We start from the raw sequence: 14098 nt of genomic DNA on the forward strand, positions 1-14098 counted from the left end.
GGGGGGCGGGCGCAGTGTAAGGGCCACACTCCATTTGGTGCCCTAGGCTACTCCCAATTCAGTGGGGTCATTCCGTCATGCTGGTGATAGCCACGTGGTGACTGTTTAGCTGAGGATCAGTCTCACACAAAGCAAAAGAAGCCCAGAGTACTGTATTTTTGTTTGTTTTTGTCTAGGGCCATACCCAGTGGTGCTTAGGGCTTACTCCTGGCTCTGCACTCAGGGATCACTCTTGGCAGGACTTGAGGAATAATATGTGGTGCCGGGGATCGAACCCAGGTCAGCAAGTCAAACGTCTTACTGGCAGTACTATAGCTCCGGCCCCCCAGAGTAGTCTTTAATGGGAGGAAGACAACATGGATGCGTGACCTTGAAGGGTGCGAGGCAGGTGCACTCCAAGCCCAGCGCTCAGGGAGAACGCCAACGCCCCGCTTTTACTGGGTGCCCTGGATCGGTAGACCCATTTCGCTCCAGACACACGGGTTCCTTTTCATGCTCCATCCGAAAGACTAAATTCTTCTCGTACTGTGCAACGATCTAATAAAAACACTGGGGCGTTACGTAGGCAGTAAATCCGTGGCGCCCTCTCTAAATAACACTGTTCAAAACCTCGTCCAAGTAAGAATAACTGGAAAGCTTGGCGCGAGGGTTAACACATCCACCTTCTGACTTGAGGGGGAGGGGGAAACGGCACAAGGCCGAAAAGGGCGGGAAACGAAGCATTAAAGAAAGAAAGAGCGCGCTGGGGAAGGGGAGGAAGCGGCACCAGAAGCCAATGAATGGGAACGAGGCCGCGGCACGTACTTCAGTCGCCAGACCACGCAGGCGCACGCCGAGTGATCTCGCGGGAAAGAACCGTTGCCGGTCCCGCGTAGCGGGGGGGGGGAGGGTCGGCGGCGGGAGTGAAGTCTCGCGAGAAGAGGCGGTTGCCTTAGCGGAGCCCTCCGGCTGTGTGTGTCTCAGGATCCGCCGCCGGAGCCGCGGACGGTTTGCGGAGCCCGTTAGTGCCCTTGCCGAGAGCCACGCCGGCGTCATGTCCCGCTACCTGCGTCCCCCCAACACGTCTCTGTTCGTCAGAAATGTGGCCGACGACACCAGGTGTGCACGGGGGGGCGTGGGATTCTCCCGGCCTAGGCCGGAGGCCTGGGGCGCCCGGAGAGGACCCGGCTGGTGGCGGCGGCGCCGCGGCGCGCCGCTGGGGCCCGAGGGATGGGAAGGGGCGAAGATGGCGGGACCCACGCCGGCCCCGGGGCCTGCTAGGCCGCGCCGCCGACCCCGCCGCCCGCCGGGGAGCGAGGGCGGCGCCCCTGGCCCGCGAGGGCCGCGAGAGAAAGCGCGAGCCGCGTGGCCGGGTTTTCGGAGGGGTTCCCCGCGTCCCCCGCCCCGCTCTCAGGGGCCCCCTTTCTCCAAGCTCGTCCTTCGCTGCCCGCCCCGCCGCCGCCGTCCCGAACCCCCTCCCCGTCGACGGGAAGTTTCTGTTCTTCGGGGTGCACGCCCACTCGGCCGGTAGAATTGGGGGCGGGGGTGCAAAAATGGAAAGGAAATAACGGGACCCGGGAAAAGGGGGTGTGTGGGGCAAAGCCGTAGTTAATCTTTTTTTTGTTCTTGTGTGTCTGACTCGTGGTGTTTTCGGGTTGGGGGTGGTTTTGGTTTGTTTAATTATTTATTTATTTATTTATTTTTAAGACGGAGATGTTGGAAGGAAAGGAGTGTTGAGATTTGGGAGATCAAATGCTTAGAACCGTCCGGAAGAGTCTCTCCCTTTTCACCAAATACTGGGCACCTAAGGAGGCTTTGGGGAAGTTCTCATTAAGACGTGGAAAGCTGATTTGGGTTCATGCAGATCATGCCTTTGTTCTCCCCAATTCCTTTCACTGCTTCGCGTTCCTTCTGATTTTTTTTTTTTTCTGAGCAATCTTATCACAGAACGAGGGCTTTTGTGTTTCACAGAGATTGCTGTGAGCTCCCCTCCTTCTAAGAGGAATTTCGGTAGCCTTGTGTGCTTTACTTTTTGTCCTGTCGTTAAAGTATGCAATTGTAATTGTGGTTTCGAAGAAAAAAATCGCTTCAAAATTTATATTCAGCTGGATTTGTATATTGTGCCTCATCTAGATAGCGGCTGTTGTTTTCTGTCACCCTAAAACTGGAGAAAAATAAGTGGGATTTGCTGGAAGTATTCGTGTTTGACATACTGTTAGAAGCCATTAGCAGTACTTAAATACAATCTCACATTAAGATGCCTTTTAATGAAAATGGTGTGGGTTGAAACAAATTATGATTGAATTTCCTTAAAATTATTTTTTATGCCAAATTGTAATGCATCTTACTGCACACTGCATTTTTCCAATTTCTTCGTCCTAACCTTCCTTTTAAAAAAATATTTATTACCCATTTTGTTGGTGTGTGTTTTTAAAATTGACTCTTAATGGTGAGCTTTATTTAGAAAGCTTGTTTTTGAGAGTATGTGGACTAGCACAATTCCTTTGAATTATTGAGCTGTTCGATAAAACAACTATTGTGTTGTAATGAAACCTTTTAAGGGAATGAACATATAAATCTGGAATCTCTTTTTTTTGTGGTGTTTTAGGTCTGAAGATTTACGGCGGGAATTTGGTCGTTATGGGCCTATAGTTGATGTGTATGTTCCACTTGATTTCTACACTCGTCGTCCCAGAGGATTTGCTTATGTTCAATATCCTTTCTCCAGATGACTGATTAGTGAGGGGTGTTGAAGTTTGAAATTCAAGTTTGTGTAAGAGGTAACATATAAAAAGTAGTTTTTTTTTCTTTTTGTCCTACTAAATGTCTTCAAATTTTGGCAAATTAATTCTGATTCACATTGCTCTATTAAAGTAATTCAAAAATAGTAGAATATTTAAATTCCCATTCTTGCTGCTGAACCTCAAATCAGTGATTATAATTTGTGATTTGAATTTGAATGCACTGGTTGCTATCACCTTTAATGTAAGTCAAATTAAAGATTAGTGTGTTCTTGTGTTTAGCAATTAAAGTTTGGTATTATATGTTAATTTGAATCACTTGATCAAAAACAAATTGTATAACAATGAGGTAAACTTCTTTAATATTGTCCCCTAATTTGCTGTCCTCTGTTGTTACCTCAGAGAATGTAAAGCTGTACAGTTATGGCGACCCCAAAGAGAAAGCATGAAAGAACCTTTAGAGTAGAGTTCAACACTTAAGGCAAGTAGACAAGCCAAAGACCTCTTTAAGGATCAGGCTTGAAGAGAAGGGAGAGTTTGGGAAAAGAAAAAATAAAGAAAAGCTGGAAGAAGGACAAGCCTAATGGGAGACAAAGCCTCGCTTTACCTACAAAAGGGGGAAAAGGTTGTTTTTCAAAGTTAAAGATAAAGCCATCTGTCATATTTGGCCAAGCATCTCATGACAAGTCCTTCTGACAAGCACTTAAAGAGTTAAAGGTCAAGATGAAGTTGAATGATGGCCAAGATTAAAGGAATCATACCTGATGTATCCTACAGAATAACTATTTTCTTTTTTTTTTTTCTCCTTTTTAAAAAAATTGTTTTGTAAGCAGTTATTTTCAAAATTATCCTAGTTTGGTCTAGCGACAAAACCTGTGACTTGGTTTATGTGGGCCTTTGATGTTGTGATTGTGGTTTTGTGTAAATGCACTCTCTTAGCTTGGCAAGTTAAAATGTACCAGTATGTGCCATTAAGTTTACACAGCATATTTATATTTTAGACCAGGTAGACAGATTCTATAGAGTAGTAGACAGTGCTCTTAGAGGTGGCAAGAAGTTCTGGGGCCCACCTGATTCCTTAGAGCCATACTCTAAACCAGGACAGATAGATGCATGCACTGATACTTAGAAACCATTACAGTAGTTTTGTAGGGGCAGTTAGTTTTGTAGTATAAGATATACCACATGTTTTATCATTAGATTTCATTGTGGCTGCTTGGAGCACACTTACACTCCTAATTTTTGAAACTTAAGCCTGCTGGGCTTGCATTGCTTTAGCACATGTATGATCACCTGGTCCTGATTGGATTGCAGGGGGCTTATACATGGTGTGTGAGTACCTAAATATGTACTACCCTTCCCTGAATCTTTCAGATAACATTACTCACTGACAAAAAAAGGTTTGGGCTATAGATTCTAGGCTAGGAAAAATTCTTAATATTTGTACTGGTGAATCTCTTAATAGGATCATGGGTAAAGACTGAAAGCTGGTAGTCCTACAAGGCCAGTGACCTTTTGGAGTCAGTTGTGGGAAAAGATAGTCAAAACCTTGTTAAAAAGAGTGTAAGAGGGGCTGGAGTGATAGTACAAAAGGTAGGGCGTTTGCCTTGCACTCGGCTGACCCGGGTTCGATTCCCAGCATCCCATATGGTCCCCTGAGAACCTCCAGGGGTAATTCCTGAGTGCAGAGCCAGGAGTAACCCCTGTGCATCGCCGGGTGTGACCCAAAAAGCAACAACAACAAAAAAAAATAGAGTGTAAGAGCTGTATCCTTTGTTTTTTGTTTGGGTGGGAGGGAATGGTGTTTGTTTTGTTTGGGGGCAACACCAGGTGATGCTTACAGTTTACTCTTGGTGCTGCGCTCAGGGGTCACTCCTGGTGGGGTTTGGAGGACCATATGGGTTACCAGGAATTGAACCCAGGTCAGTCATGTGCAAGGCAAGTGCCTTACCCACTGTACCATCTTCTCCAACCCCCTTATTTTTGTTTTTTAAAGAAGCTGCATTTTCACCAGCAGTGTTGGCCTGATTTTGTCTGGCAGGGTTGGAGGGAGAGCCCAATACTCGATATCAGCAGGAGTGTGTTCAAGTGTGTGATACTTTATTCAGAAAGCGCTTCTTGTCATCCATAGGAATTTGAAGGGGGGGAGGGGTGTGTGTGGTTTGTTGTTTGTTTGTTTGTTTGTTTTTCCCACATTTATATGGGCACAATGCAGTCATTGGTTTTAAGTATCTAGAGGCCAGAGCAATAGGTGCCTTCACTTGCCTGGCACACAGCCAACCTGGGTTCAATACCCAGCACCCTACATGGTCACCTGAGCCCTGCCAAGATTGATTCCTGAGCGTTACTGGGTGTGACCTGCCCCCCCCCCAAAAAAAAAGACTTTGCCAGGGAGGTAAGTCAGGACTAGAGCACATGCTTTGCATGCTGGATCCCCACGTTCAAAACATGACACTGCGTGGTTCCCTCACACATCCAAGTCATCCACCACCACCCCCAAAACCATAAGAAATTATATTCTGTCCCTTGGAATAATAAAATAGGATGCCTTTTGAGTGAACTCCTTTTAATTTAGAGTCTAATTGCATTATTTTTTGAGGTGTTCAGTATTCTAAACTGCTTGTCAACTTTTCCCTTTTTATGTTGAAAGTCCTGTGGTTTCAACTTGAAAACCTCCCCTTTGTTAATCATAACCACAGGAAGAGAGGGTGGTCTTCATTCAGCTGTTTAGACCTGCTCTTGGGCCTGAGTGCATGCTTTGTGTGCAGGGGTCCTATACTTGATCCCTGGCTCTGCATATGGTTCCTTGCAGGGTATTATATTTCCCCTCCCCCCTAAAAGGGAAAAAACCCTACACTTCTCAATTTTTATAAATGACAAGTTAGAATTGTTTTTTTCAGGACATATTAAAAATCCACTATCTTCCTTCCCAGTGCTTTTTATATCAGGCCTTACTGTGCATTCTGTGCTTGACCGCTGGTAGAGTGATCATTTCAGGAAAGAACTAAATTAGGACAAAATAGCTTTTTAAGGGCTGGGCACGTGGCTCTGCATTAGAGAACTAACTGCATGTGTGGGGCCCTGCGTTCACTTCCCAGTATCAACAAAAAGTATTTTTATCTATAAATGACTAATGTAACTGTATAGTCAGAATGGGAGGATAAGACTACTTAGCTTCTCAAATCAAAAATAGGTACCAGTAATTCCTGTTTCAGACTAATATATGGACTTAAATTCCTAAATTGAAAACAAATTCCAAACCCACTTTTCAAGAAGGTTTATGTTTAGTATAATAAATATTCCAGTCCAAGTATCTTTAGAAACGGTTTGAACTTAACAGCATGCTTTTATAGCTTGTGCATGGATTTAATGTGCTTTGATATAGTGCTGTCATGAGTGTTGCTCAGTTGTCTTGATATCTACAAGTGGTAAGTGTACCAGTCTTCCCTGTGCTATTAAGGAAGGCTACTACGGGAAGTAATGGTGCTAAGTAGTCTTTACAGACAGCAGAATTAAGAGGTTAATTTAAGTTTCATCTCATAAGGTAAGATATATTTTGCTTGCTTACACAAGAACTATTGGGTGTTTACTATTCATTTGGAACAAAAAATAGAAAAACATTTTTACATAAAGCAGCTAAGTTAAAATTCAGGAAAAATAATTTTAATAGGACTGCTTAGTAGTTCAGCTGTTACCAATGTCAAATAGTTTCTCTGTTTACCTTAGAAAAATCACAAGTGCTTAATTATGGTGATGTGTTTATTTAGCTGAATCAATCAACAGCTCAGTAAGGTCTGGTGGCCTTTTTTAGAATAATATAAAAATTGTGAGTTGACTTACCAACTGAACTTTCATTCGTTATCAAAGTTTGCAAAACTTGCCAAGCCCCTTAACATTTAGCACATTTGAGGATGTTCGTGATGCTGAAGATGCTTTACATAATTTGGACAGAAAATGGATTTGTGGACGTCAAATTGAAATACAGTTTGCACAGGGAGATAGGAAAAGTAAGTACCCTTGTTCCTAAAACATAATGCATTACTTTAGACAATGTTTTGAGATTTCTTCTTGGAGGTATTTGTGCAGTTTGCCTATATGTCCAAAACCCCCAAAGATAGTTTTTTAAAAGTTCAGTACTTTATATACATAATTTCGTAGTTTTCCAGGTGATTGAAAGGTTTGAAAATAGGCATAGGTAGTATGTGGGGCTTGGATGGCCTGAAAAAATTTGGACACTTGAGAGTAGAGGGAGTGTAGATTTGGATAATTTTTCTGGATGCATGATTATAGAAATAAAGAACTAGTCTGAAAGCCATGTACATTAAAAGTGAGAATTTTTATTCGTACTTAGTGTTTCGTTTAGATGATGTGTATAGCTGCATTCAAATTAGGCGGGAATGTAAGCTTTCGGGTCCAATAGAACTGGTTTTGAGCTGGAATTAAACCTGTTAGCTTAGGGCAAGGTACTAAAAAGAGTTTAAAAAGACATGATTGGGTGATGGGTTCTGACATATCCATATATATTCTGCTTCAGAGTATTAAGAATTGAGGACTGTTCCACGGTACAGGTGTCTGAGACATTCAACAAGTGTTCTATTCAATTCTCTTTTATGGTCTCTTAGAACTGTATGAGTATATTACTCTAGCTTGACCATGTGTCACTAATATACTTTATATGTCACTAATTGTATTCTTAATGGAAACCATATAGGTTGATTTCAAATTAGTAAGTTTCAGAGGGCATTCATTAATTTTTATAAAAAACACTGATTTGCAGAGTTGTTCATCATCTAGTTTCTAGCATTTAGTGTTCCAATACCACCAGTGAGACCTTCCCTCCCAATCCCAAACTGCCTCCTTACGCACGTGACAAATTTATATTACTTAATTCCAACTTTAAGAAATAGCAAATAGAATGATCAGAAAATAAATCAGTGAGAACCAATTTGTGATTACTATATAATTTTGATCTATGTAAATAAGAAAATGAAACCACTTAATATAATAAAATGCCTATTCTCATTTACATATATACATTTTCAACTCTGGAATCTAAAGTAGATTACATTAAATTTTGTTTTATACTTGGATTGTTATGGGAGTATTCCTATTTTAATTTAAAGTAAAAGTTTTTATGTTGTATTTTCCGAATATCAAAGTGGTTGGTATTTTTTCAACGATATATGTATATGTAAATGTTTAGTTCCATTAAGTTGGGGAATTTTTTTTTTTTTTTTTTTTTGCTTTTTGGGTCACACCCAGCGATGCTCAGGGGTTACTCCTGGCTTTGCACTCAGGAATTACTCCTGGCGGTGCTTGGGGGACCATATGGGATGCCGGGGATCGAACCCGGGTCGGCCGTGTGCAAGGCAAACGCCCTACCCGCTGTGCTATCGCTCCGGCCCCAAGTTGGGGAAATTTTTAAGACTATTGTTTTTTAATATACAACAGTCTTGAGAGATACTTTTTTTTTTTTTTCTTTTTGGGTCCCACCCGGCATTGCACAGGGGTTACCTCCTGGCTTTGCGCTCAGGAATTACTCCTGGCGGTGCTCAGGGGACCATATGGGATGCTGGGAATCGAACCCGGGTCGGCCGCGTGCAAGGCAAACGCCCTACCCGCTGTGCTATTGCTCCAGCCCCTTGAGAGATACTTCTTGAGCCAGAGAATGCTGAGCAGAGCCACAGCATGGAAGGAGAGGGGAGGGTGTTGGGAGATAGACTTCCTTGAAAATAAATACCTCCTTTATTTACATTTTGATACAGGTTGGAGGTTAAGGGAAGAAAGAACATGAGCTAATCCTTAAAATTACACATTGTGAACTGCTTTATGAAATTTAAAAAAATAAAATTTCACAACTTTAATGTTACGTTGTTTTAAAGTATTTCTCTTCTATTTTCATAGCACCAAATCAGATGAAAGCCAAGGAAGGGAGAAATGTGTACGGCTCTTCACGCTATGATGACTATGACAGATACAGGCGTTCTCGAAGCCGAAGTTATGAAAGAAGGAGATCCAGAAGTCGGTCCTTTGATTACAACTATAGAAGATCATATAGTCCTAGAAAGTAAGTGTGATGTATAGCACACGAATGTCTCAAAAAAGATCTGTTCAACATTGTTTTCTATTTTTTGTATGCACGCACTGTGTGCTTCATTTAGATAAAATATTTTAGTGCTTTTGTTTAAAATTTTGTGGTTCACTTTTTAAATTAGAAACTTTAAAAGACTATAAATAGACATTTGTCACTGTTTGCTTTTTCTGATATACTTTTTAGCAGTAGACCGACGGGAAGACCGCGACGTAGCAGAAGCCATTCCGACAATGATAGGTAAATAACTTTGTTTTGAAAAAGACTTATATGTATTTTTGAATTTCAGAGTGAACTTTTACTCTAAAAATAACAAATTTGGTTAATATAGAATCTAATTTTTACTCTAATTGTATCTCTCCTCTGTTTTAAAAGATTCAAACACCGAAATCGATCTTTTTCAAGATCTAAATCCAATTCAAGATCACGGTCCAAGTCCCAGCCCAAGAAAGAAATGAAGGCTAAATCACGTTCTAGGTCTGCATCTCATACCAAAACTAGAGGCACCTCTAAAACAGATTCCAAAACACATTTTAAGTCTGGCTCAAGATATGAAAAGGAATCAAGGAAAAAAGAACCACCTAGATCCAAATCTCAGTCAAGATCACAGTCTAGGTCTAGGTCAAAATCTAGATCAAGGTCTTGGACTAGTCCTAAGTCCAGTGGCCACTGATAGTATAAACCATGATATTTTTAGGCATGTATCATTCATTTACTCAGTTTGGTTTACTTAAATTATCAGGAATACAATGTTGCAATGATGCTTAAAAAAAAAAAAACTTGTCAGTTTTCCCTGTACCAGGCAATGGTTATAATTAAAATGATACACTGTTGAGAAGCCACTCTTAAGAGTCCAGTTTGTTTAATGTTATGGGCAGCTACCAATTTGTGGTGTCTCTGTATATTTTTGTAAAGATTCTCCATTTTTATGCTTGAAGTATTGGTGAAAAGATGTTGGTTGACCATAATTTGCAACATTGTCTTATTAAAAATAAACTTTCATATCCATATTTGGTAGAACTGTTAACCTAGAAATGTAGCTTGCTAAATAATAAGATAGAATGATACAAAAGTGAAGTTGTAGCCAGAGTACAACACTGACGATCAGACACATTTAGGTTCAGGGTGGACCTTTTGTCTAGACGTCTTCGACCCATGATAATAGTTTATGACACAGTGCGGAATAGTTTTTGTTGTTGATGTTAACCCCACTGTCTTGGGGAGTGATGCCAACTGGGATAAGTAGCATTTTCAGGGAAATTTGAGTTGTGACTGAAACATAGAGCCTTCACTTTTTCTTTTTCTTTTTCTTGTTTTTTCTTTTTCTCCCCCCTCCTGTTTTGTGTTTTCTGGTATCTGAAGATTTGAACTTAAAAACATCAGAAAAACTCACTTTGAGAATTGAGCAGTTCAATGATGGCAGAAGTAACTTTGGGAAATAATGCTCTCTTCTATAGTTACTCTAAACATTAAGGAGCATTTTTGACATTAATATTTGTTTAGTTTTCTTACAGCTATTAAAGTCAGTTGGTTCAAAGTAGGTTTTATTTTTGTGTGTACATGGTGTAGAAGAACTGCATTTTGATGCTTATAGCACTTGGTATGTGCATTTGTATCAAAATTTGCCTATCTCTTTATGAAAAAGGCTTGTTCTTCACACCTTGTTTTATTTTATCTGAGGCAAGTTGAAAGACAACACTCCCATTCTAGGTGATCCTGTGGTGCCATGAAATTTTAAATAATTCTGAATGTAGTTTTTGATTGATACATTATGGCAGTCCCTAAATAGAAATGAGAAGATAACACCCTTAACCATTTATAATTTTCCAGCATTTCTCTGAGAGATTGTTTTGGGGACAGTAAAAGTGACTTGATATGTCCAGTCTCATTTCAGAATAAAAGCTAGCATCTTTAATATTTTTTTTTAGATTGCTTGCTTGCAAATATAAGAAGAATATTGTGGGGAAATGACTCCCTTTAGAGGATTACCTTTTTTTTTTTTCTTTTTATTTTGGTTTTCATAATCTAGGCCTTGCCTGTAAAGAACAAAAGATGGTTTTTAAATACTGTTTGTGGAATGTGTTTAAAGGATTGATTCTAGAACCTTTGTATATTTGATAGTATTTCTAACTTTCATTTCTTTACTGTTTGCAGTTAATGTTCATGTTCTGCTATGCAATCATTTATATGCACGTTTCTTTAATTTTTTTAGATTTTCCTGGATGTATAGTTTAAACGCAAAAAGTCTATTTAAAACTGTAGCAGTAGTTTGCAGTTCTAGCGAAAAGGAAAGTTGTGGGGTTAAACTTTGTATTTTCTTTCTTATAGAAGCTTCTAAAAAGGTATTTTTATATGTTCTTTTTAACAAATATTGTGTACAACCTTTAAAAACATCGATGTTTGGATCAAACCAAGACCCAGCTTATTTTCTGCTTGCTGTAAATTAAGCAAACATGCTATAATAAAAACAAAATGAAGGAAATAATGATTAACTGGAATTATTATAGTTTTGAATATGATTCTAAAAAATAATTGAAACAATCCTTTGTAGATTTAGCAATATTTTTAATCAGTGTTGCATTAGGCACAACTAACTTACTTTGGAAAAAATAGAAATTGTCAGAAGGATACATCTTAAATAGCACTTAAAATTCCTTATAATGTCAAGATTGTTTCGTGAATACTTATTCAACCCTCTGGGTTAAGTAACAATAGATAATTTATAGTATTACAATATGTATTAAAGTGAAATTTGGGTCAGCCAGTTGTAAGTTTTTATTTTCATTATTGGATGGACCAATATATTTGCTCTTCCCTGTCCTGAACAAAATATCTTGGGCCTTATGTTTATGGCACTATTTAAAATACTTTTGCGGTGAATTTTGGTGAGCAGTTATACTAAGAAATAACCACTTTGGGGGACTGGTTGAGGTGTTCCGTGGTATCTAGCTACTTTATAATAACAGTTACAGCTGATATTTATTGAGTATTTTTAATGTGCCAGACACTGTTCTAAAGCTTTATGTGTTAATTAATTTTCTTTTCAAAAAACCCTTTGAGATACTTTTATTTTCCCCATATCACAGACAAACTGAGACACTAAGAAAGGCTATAAAAGACAAAACCTGAGCATGGTCGGTCCTTGAATAATTTTTTTAATGTGTAATTTGAGAAACGTGTTGAAGATAGCCCATTGAGATTGTTTTTAGTCTGTTTAGAAATAGCAGACCTGATGTTTTCTTCATTTTATACTTTGTGCCTCTTATTAGTTATTTTCTTTGAGATGTTTTTTATATTTTATTTGAAGTGGCATAGCTTCAAAGGGGTTGTTTAAGTTTAACCCATGTAAATTCCTATTGATACTTGTTGAGGATCATTACACCATGCTTTGATTTCAGGTTAAACAGTTGAGTTCCATCGTCATTGAGTATCTACTGTGTGTCTGGCACTGTGCTCAATATTAGTATAGATTTTATCAAGACTCGAGTGAGGGCTGACACTTTGTCTCTATTTTTTACTTAAGATCTCTCTGCATTTTTTTTTAAGCCAAGTAAGCAAGAAGAAAAATGACAGATAATGCTTCAGTGAGAAAGGAAAGGTGCTACATAGAGTATGAGCTGTTAAGTTACAACCCAGGGGAAAAGACCTGGGAACTATTGTACTATTCTCTTGAAAATTTGGCCCAGTAAGCTGCTACATCCAGTTCAACTAACAAATCCTGTATACCACAGAGAAGAATAAAGAAAATCAAACTGACAAACATCCTTCTTTTATTTAAGACCAAACTGCAGCTGGAATACCCAGTACAGTTCTGCTTACTACACTTCAAGAAAGATCTGAGAAAGCGGAAAAAGAACCAAAGAAGGGCAGTTCAAGCGACCAAAGGGTGGGTGGAAGGTGCTGCAGTATGAATACTGTGCGAATATTTTGACTCTGGTCTGAAAAGATAAAAGAATGTTATCGAAACTACATGGAATAATTGAAGTCCCTTCAAGTTTGAAAGTAAGCATTTTAGGACAAATAAAAGGAAATGCAGCTTTGTACTTGTGGAAACTAATCCCTAAATCTGAATAGGTTTATATTGATTCATGGGTAACAAGTCCATAATTCATAATTGGAAACTAGGATGTCTGAATACAAAGGAAGACAGCCATAGTCTGTTACAGTGCCTCTATTGGTCTGTCTCAAACTAAATTGAGTGAGAAAAGGTATGGTCCAATACAGATTTTTTTCTTGATTATCTTTTATACCAGTTCCATTTTCTCCATTGGCAAATCTTGCCTTTGTTTATTCCAGTGCCAGTGTTCTCTGTTTAATGGTTTGCTTTGTTGGCATCTGAGTTTACTTATATGCCACATGCAGTTTACATATTTCTTAAACTTTCCCAAGTAAATTCTACTTGACATTCAGTGAAGAGGGTTGATCGGTCCATCTCTTCTCACCACTTTTACTAGTCAGTATATTCAGCTAACATTTACTGAGCCCTGAACTGGGCAAAATTGAACTGAGTAATTTGGAATAAAAATAGATAAATTTTTTCAGTGAATGTCTACTGAGCACAGTCTAGTGAACCATTACACTATGGCCTCATTGTTTTATTTGAGGTGTATTATTTGTAACTATTTTACACCATTTATATCATAATGTAAATTATAAAACCCATTATACTATCAAAGTAATCTTGTGGTTATTTACCATTTAAAAATATCCAGTATTTGTTTGCATCCCATTAATACAGATAATGAAAAAATGATTTGTTTTAATCTGTAATAGATCGATTTATTGTGCAGTGACTGTAATATACTAGAATTATATTAAGTTGTTAACTCTGCCTCCTCAAACACATTAGGAATTAATCCCCAAAATTAAAATTTAACTTTGCGTTAGATATAAAGGAGACTCTGGGTGCTATAATTAGATATTTGAGGCAGACAGCTGTTATCCCAACTGATTTAGTGTGTTCTGTAATTGAGAAAATGTTCACCAAATTATACTTCTAGTGATTTACATGTACATTTTATAGGGGACATGTTCTGTGTATAGTGAATAAATAATTTTCATAGTATCACAAAATGTTTGATTCCTTAGTTCCTTATTAGGATATGAAGCTTGTTCTTGATTCCATCATTCACATACTTGATTTTTGTCATTTCTGCCAATACTCAAAACTTTTACCTGTTAAGTTCCTAAAATTATGAAGTGTCAGCAGTAGAGCATTTGCCTTGCATGTGTGAGGCCTTGGGTTTGATCCCCAGCACCACAAAAATAAATAAATAAATAAATGGAA

The 14098-nt window shown here is 38.9% G+C and overlaps 1 protein-coding gene across 8 annotated transcripts; it reads left to right on the plus strand.

Annotated features, from left to right (window-relative positions):
- The first annotated feature begins 889 nt into the window (after positions 1 to 889).
- SRSF10 (serine and arginine rich splicing factor 10) lies at positions 890 to 14098 on the plus strand. 8 transcript variants are annotated; one of them, XM_012931633.2, is made up of 7 exons: positions 893 to 1098; positions 2588 to 2692; positions 6624 to 6727; positions 8625 to 8787; positions 8998 to 9051; positions 9187 to 9288; positions 12591 to 14098. In XM_012931633.2, exons 1-7 carry the CDS (start codon positions 1034 to 1036, stop codon positions 12649 to 12651), a joined length of 654 nt encoding a protein of 217 aa, XP_012787087.1. In that variant the 5' UTR covers positions 893 to 1033; the 3' UTR covers positions 12652 to 14098. The 8 variants fall into 8 exon arrangements, with proteins under 8 accessions (XP_004603497.1, XP_004603496.1, XP_012787087.1 ...); XM_004603440.2 differs by having other exon boundaries at positions 890 to 1098; positions 9001 to 9051; positions 9187 to 14098; XM_004603439.2 differs by having other exon boundaries at positions 892 to 1098; positions 9187 to 14098.

Source organism: Sorex araneus, chromosome 5 (genome assembly GCF_027595985.1).
Source record: "Sorex araneus isolate mSorAra2 chromosome 5, mSorAra2.pri, whole genome shotgun sequence".
Lineage (NCBI taxonomy): Eukaryota > Metazoa > Chordata > Mammalia > Eulipotyphla > Soricidae > Sorex > Sorex araneus.

What these genes read in the sequence shown, in the direction of transcription:
- SRSF10 (XM_004603439.2), top strand. Translation starts at nt 1,034, where the DNA reads ATGTCCCGCTACCTGCGTCCCCCCAACACGTCTCTGTTCGTCAGAAAT. An exon ending in AATGTGGCCGACGACACCAG is followed by an intron (nt 1,099 to 2,587) that starts GTGTGCACGGGG and finishes GTGGTGTTTTAG; the next exon opens with GTCTGAAGATTTACGGCGGG. An exon ending in TGCACAGGGAGATAGGAAAA is followed by an intron (nt 6,728 to 8,624) that starts GTAAGTACCCTT and finishes CTATTTTCATAG; the next exon opens with CACCAAATCAGATGAAAGCC.